Genomic DNA, 6,011 nt, shown 5'->3' on the forward strand with positions numbered 1-6,011 from the left:
TAGATATATTTAATTATAAATAATTATACCATAAACAAAATAAATATAATATAACACTTTTCAAAAATTATTATTAAACGTTGCAAAAAAAAATATAATAAAAATAAACTTATCAAAGGAAGATAAGATATTTGATTTTGATAAACTAGGTTATACGCCCATCATCAAATGATATAACCGAAAATAAAAAAATGTACAACAATATATAATTAAATATTCTATTATAATTGTCACTAATTAATTAGTAGACCTCATAACAACATCATACTAATAAATTTATCCAAAAACAATCATACTAATAACTTTATCCAAAAACAACCATGCTTTTTAACTCACATCAAGATATTTAAATTTTAAAGTTATATTACTTAATAATTACCGATAATTTATACTTATCTAATTAATTTAAATATTATTTTGTAGCTATAAGTGTATCTAATTGGCTAATTGATATATGCCTAATTTGGACATTTCAACATTTTCTTAGAATTAATAAATTAAGACCACTATTATTTAAATAAAACTTGGGTTATTAAATGTATATTCACATAAGTGTTAAAACTCGTAAGAAAGTTGATAATACAGTTTGCCTTCTAATCGATGGTTCAAATGCTTTCATATTTATAAAGTTGACAAACATCACAAGTTTTGATCATAAATGACACAAAATTTTGTTTGAATATAAGAAAAACGTCTTAAAATATCGTTTTATAATTGTTAAATCTTCGTTATTAACTATTTGATTTTTTTATTTACTTAACCCGTGTAATACACGGGATTATAACCTAGTTATTTAATATATAAAATTATATTTATTTAACCAATGTAATATGCTGGGTTCTAACCTCTCGTATCTAGTAAAACAAATAAAAACGGTTAAAAAAACACATAGATATGCATTATTTCACTCCAAAACTCATCATCACCCCCAAAATCACATCACATCTTCTTCCTCCCAAATCACAAACTTTCAAAACCCTAAAAAACCAAACCAAACCAAATGGATCCACTACCGTCAACCACCACAAAAAGCTGGAGCATCCACACCCGCCCCGAAATCATAACCAAATACGAGATCCAAACCCGCATCGGCTCCGGCACTTTCTCCGACGTCTACAAAGCCCGTCGCCTCATCGACAACCAAACCGTCGCCTTAAAAGAAGTCCACGACTACCAGTCCGCCTTTCGCGAAATCGAGGCGCTTCAAACGCTTCAGCACTCGCCCAACGTCGTCGTTTTGCACGAGTATTTCTGGTCCCCTGATGAGGACGCTGTGCTTGTCCTTGAGTATTTGGATACCGATTTAGCGACGGTTCTGAGACGAGCCAAGAAGGAAAACGGGTTGAGTGTTGGTGAGATTAAACGGTGGATTGTGCAGATTTTGTTGGCGGTTGATGCCTGTCATCGGAGCTCGATTATTCATCGGGATTTGAAGCCTTCGAATTTGCTTGTTTCGAGTGATGGGGTGTTGAAATTAGCAGATTTTGGTCAGGTGAATTGATGTCTTAGATTATGTTGTTACTTAGATTCGTTTTTTGTTTATTGTGTAACTTTTGAGTGGGTAAGTGCTAAACCAGCAAGAGGTATGTACCATTAAGTGCTGAACCAGTAAGAGGTTAAGAGCCAGTATAATGTTTAACCATTCAGAAGCAAATGTGTGACCAATAGATAGGATGTCTTAATCATTCAGACTCTGTATAATGCTTAACCATTCAGAGACAAATGTCTTAATCATTCAGACATCTACTCATGAAACAAATAGTCCGAACCATTAAGTGTTGAATCAGCAAGAGGTCTGAACCATTAAGAGTCTCGTTAAGAGCTTAACAAACATCCACTAAGTTATTGTGTTGGAGAATATGTTGCCGAGCGTGGAGCCCAACGACTAGCCCTTAAGAAGGGAGGGCTCTTTTAAACTAGGTGTATAGTAGAAAGTACAATTTTTAGGATTGTTAGACGCGTTTTAGGCTTGTTTAGGGCTTGGTTTAAAAAAGCGTGCTTAAGCGCAAAGCGACCCTAGGCGCAGAGAGCTGCACGTGTGACATAAGGCAAGTAAAGCACCCAAAAAGCGAGTTTTTTTTGGAAAAAAAATCCCACTGAGATGCGTGTTTCTTGAACATAAGGTGTTTTTGTGCTTTAAACTGTTTTACATGTAGCTAAAGTTGTTGTACATTTAAGTGATTTATACGTTAAATCATATATAAACCTTATTTATAAGTATATTTTGGGTAAGATATGCTAAAAGCCAATAGGATATATAAAAAATATACAAGCACCTTGCGCCTTGCATATGAAAAGCCCTCTGCTTTTGCGATTTGTGATTTGCGATTTGCGCTTTGATTTTAGACCTTGTTGCTTTTGTGCGCTTCGCGCTTTTTTCAACCAAGGTTTAGGGTAGGGCTAGTTTAGGCTGTTTTAGGTTGATTCCACACTTATTTAGTTTTTTTAACCATTTTTGGCCGGCTTTGGTCAAGAAATGCTCTGCAGAGGACTGACAAAACAGGTCTCATCGTGTTAAATCTGTCAGAGATGATGCGATTAACAAAAGTATCTAACATGAAAACGAGTCGTTTAACTATTTTATATCTCACGTTTATAACTTTTGTATATGTTTTATGTACCAAGAGGAGGAAAAGATGGAGCCTAGCCTTGTAATTTTAGTTATTATTAAAAAAGTAAATTTACATAGTATACTTTTTATTAAACATGTTTAATCGTGTCATAAATAAGTCAGGAATTGTCAGCGTATCATCATCATCATCATACTCAGTAAATCCCACCAATAGCAAAGCAAAGGTAGGGTCTGAGGAGGGTAAGATGTAGACAGCCTTACCTCTACTCCGTAGGAATAGAGAGGCTGCTTCCAGTGAGACCCCCGGCTCGAAAAAAAGTCAGGAATTGTCAGCGTATGAGAGCCTGAAAGCTTTCAGGGCGCAACGCATTTGGTGCACCGGGTTGTGCTTGAGCGCCTGCCTAGGGGGCTTTTGACAACATAGGTTGGAGATAGATAATTTTCCATGCTCAAATAGGAAATAATCATGTTAAGTGAGGTGTTAAAGTGCTTCTTTGTAACCTAACGGTTAGGGTTCAAGTTTAATGGTGGACTGACATAGGTGTAGATTTTAGGATTAGAATTGTAGTGTAGCGGTATCAAGTTGGGTTTGTAACATGTTTCTCCTTATGCGGTTAGGGTTCAAGTTCTATGGTAGACATGTGTTAAAACTTCCATACTTTTTTAACTCTCTAGGCATCAACTTAAGCTGCTTTGAATCTTCTGTGCATAGTTGTCAATAGCGGCTATAGCGCGTCATGTAGCGAGGCGCTATCTGGTTCATAGCGACTAATAGCGTGAATAGCGACAGTTAGGTTTTTTTTCTTTTGATGTAAATAGCAATTAGATATAGCTATAAAATAGCTGGATTTATAGGTTTCTGTTAAATATACATGTAAAATAGCATATATTCCAAGGTATTTTGATATAAGATACATATAAAAATTTTCAAAATTCTTTTTCTAGTGTATCGCTATTTATAAAATAGCGGCCGCTATTTGTCGCTATTCGCTATGTAGCATATAGGTCCCGTGTCGCTATTCGCTATTAACAACTATGCTTCTGTGACACATGCATAGGATGTCGCTATTCGCTATTAACAACTATGCTTCTGTGACACATGCATAGGATTTATACGTATGTTGTAATAACCTTAAGTTCACCATTCATAACTTTTAACTTTGTCTACAATGAAAATCTCGAAACGTAGTTTCTAAGATCTTATGTTTCATTTGTTCAGGCAAGGATACGGATAGCACCTGGATTTGTTTCAATACACGATAGCGTACAACCTCAAAGCCAAGAATCATCCGTGTACCAACAACAGAAACCCGTTTCCGAGCCAGAAACGGTCACTCAAGAAAACCGTTCAAATCCGATGGTCCATATTCCTCTAGGGACCATAGAGGAATACGGACCATCGGATGAGTTTAAATCCAAAGACACGTTTGATGAAACCGACAAAGACACAAATTACCCCGATGCAGATACATCCTGTCTCGCTACATGCACCACAAGTGATGTAGAAGATGATTTTTTAAAAAGCAATTATTCTTACGAAACCAACGACGGTGGAGTCGAATCGGGGCTGTTAACATCGTGTGTCGGGACTCGTTGGTTTCGAGCACCCGAACTTCTTTTCGGGTCTGAAAACTATGGGCCTGAAATCGATTTATGGTCACTCGGATGTATAATTTCCGAGCTTTTCACTCTCGAACCGCTTTTCCCGGGAGCTTCGGATATCGATCAGTTAAGTAGAATCTTTAACGTATTGGGTAACTTAAACGAGGAAGTCTGGCCCGGTTGCGCGCAGTTACCGGACTACAAAATAATTTCGTTTGAAAAAGTGGAAAACCCGAGCGGGTTAGCTTCGTGTCTTCCTAACCGAAGCCAAGATGAGATTTCGCTTGTGAAGAAACTGTTATGCTTTGACCCGGCGGGTCGGGCCACTGCGATGGAACTGCTTCATGATAAGTATTTAAACGAGGAACCGTTACCGGTTCCTGTGTCTGAGCTTAGGGTTCCGTCTCCGAGCCATGGTGTGGATCACGGTTCGTCTGGGTCTGACGATTGGGGTGATCATCGAGACTTTGGTTCGGATTCTGATTTTGAAGGGTTTGATGTTACTAAAGGATCCGGTGGTGATTTTTCGATTCGGTTTTCTTGATCATGTCTTGTGTGACCTTGGTGTTACAAGGAATTGTTTTTTTACATTAATGTTATTACTATTATTATTATTCTTTGTAAATTTAAGTGAAAAGATGTGTGAGGGATTGAAATAAAGAACTATCTCCAAGGTTTTGATGTTGAATAATCTGATTCTCTAGAATAGTAGTTTCAATTTCCAAATTTGTGAATGCTGGAGAGCTATCATTCACATAGAGTAATATAGATATATCATAGGGTTGCGCCTAGGCTTGAGGCGACATGGTGTGCTTTGCCGAGTGCATGCGAACCGGAGGCGCCCACGTCAGTGGCGAAGCTTGAATTTTTCGGCCGGGAGGCGAAAACGTATATACCCAAAAATTTCTATAGAAACGGGGAGGGGGGGGGGGGGGGGCGAAAACATATATACCCACAAATTTCTATACGAAAACTACATATATAACACTACTGAGCGAAAAATTCGGGGAGGGGGGGGGGGCGGGCGCCCCTCCCCGCCCCTCTTATCCTTCGCCCCTGGCCCACGTCGAGGAGTGAGTGAGTGACTGTGATCTGCAAAGGTCCAAACTTTGTAGAGGCCTTTGGGTCATTATTATTATTATTATTATTATTATCAAGATGTTGAAGCCTTGAAGGTATATTAATGTCTAATGTGTATTGAGATATGGTTTACAATTTTTTTTCACAATTTTTCTTACAAAAGAGCGCTTCGATGTATGTGCCTCTCATCTCGACTTCGAAGACGATACTAAACATTTATAGAAATTGTTGGCTTTTAACTGTGGTACAAGTTGCAAGTATATGTAACTACATGACCATATCTCTGTCTTCTATTATATCTAGTAAGCACTATGTACATGTGTTTATACAATTCTGTAGATATCCCTGGTACTTGAACCATGAATCATAAACCTAACCGGCCGATGTACTCAGTTTGGACGATTTCAACGGGTTTTTTTAGACTCCCATGTCTAACACCTTTTAACACTCACCGTCTCTTGATAAACAACCAAGTAATTTGTAACACACACTCATAAGCCTCGCTTTTTTTATTTCTTTCAAAATTAACATAAATGACCACAATTGTGTAGAGAGCTATTTTAGTTCTAACGAAATAACAATTACCATATGTTTGTTTATGATTACGTTGCTAATAACCTAAAATTATTTTTCAAGATTATTTATGTCATTGGTTATTGTGTAACTATCTTTAAAATTTTAGGTTTATTGTTTTTGTTTGTTCATAATTACATAGTTTATTGATTGTTTTCCTTCGTTTAATGTATAAACTTGAAAA

General features: G+C 37.1%; 1 protein-coding gene across 1 annotated transcript; it reads left to right on the forward strand.

The window, feature by feature from the left end:
• Window positions 1–907: 907 nt before the first annotated feature.
• LOC110928557 (cyclin-dependent kinase F-1) lies at window positions 908–4,862 on the forward strand. The gene is made up of 2 exons (XM_022171569.2): window positions 908–1,492; window positions 3,792–4,862. Exons 1-2 carry the CDS (start codon window positions 1,001–1,003, stop codon window positions 4,716–4,718), a joined length of 1,419 nt encoding a protein of 472 aa, XP_022027261.1. The 5' UTR covers window positions 908–1,000; the 3' UTR covers window positions 4,719–4,862.
• Window positions 4,863–6,011: the final 1,149 nt, after the last annotated feature.

This window comes from Helianthus annuus, chromosome 3, assembly GCF_002127325.2.
Source record: "Helianthus annuus cultivar XRQ/B chromosome 3, HanXRQr2.0-SUNRISE, whole genome shotgun sequence".
NCBI classification, from domain to species: Eukaryota; Viridiplantae; Streptophyta; class Magnoliopsida; order Asterales; family Asteraceae; genus Helianthus; species Helianthus annuus.

Excerpts from the sequence above, each read along its gene's own strand:
- LOC110928557 (XM_022171569.2), top strand. The coding sequence starts at position 1,001 with ATGGATCCACTACCGTCAACCACCACAAAAAGCTGGAGCATCCACACC. Across the intron at positions 1,493-3,791 it reads AATTAGCAGATTTTGGTCAG|GCAAGGATACGGATAGCACC; the intron begins GTGAATTGATGT and ends TCATTTGTTCAG.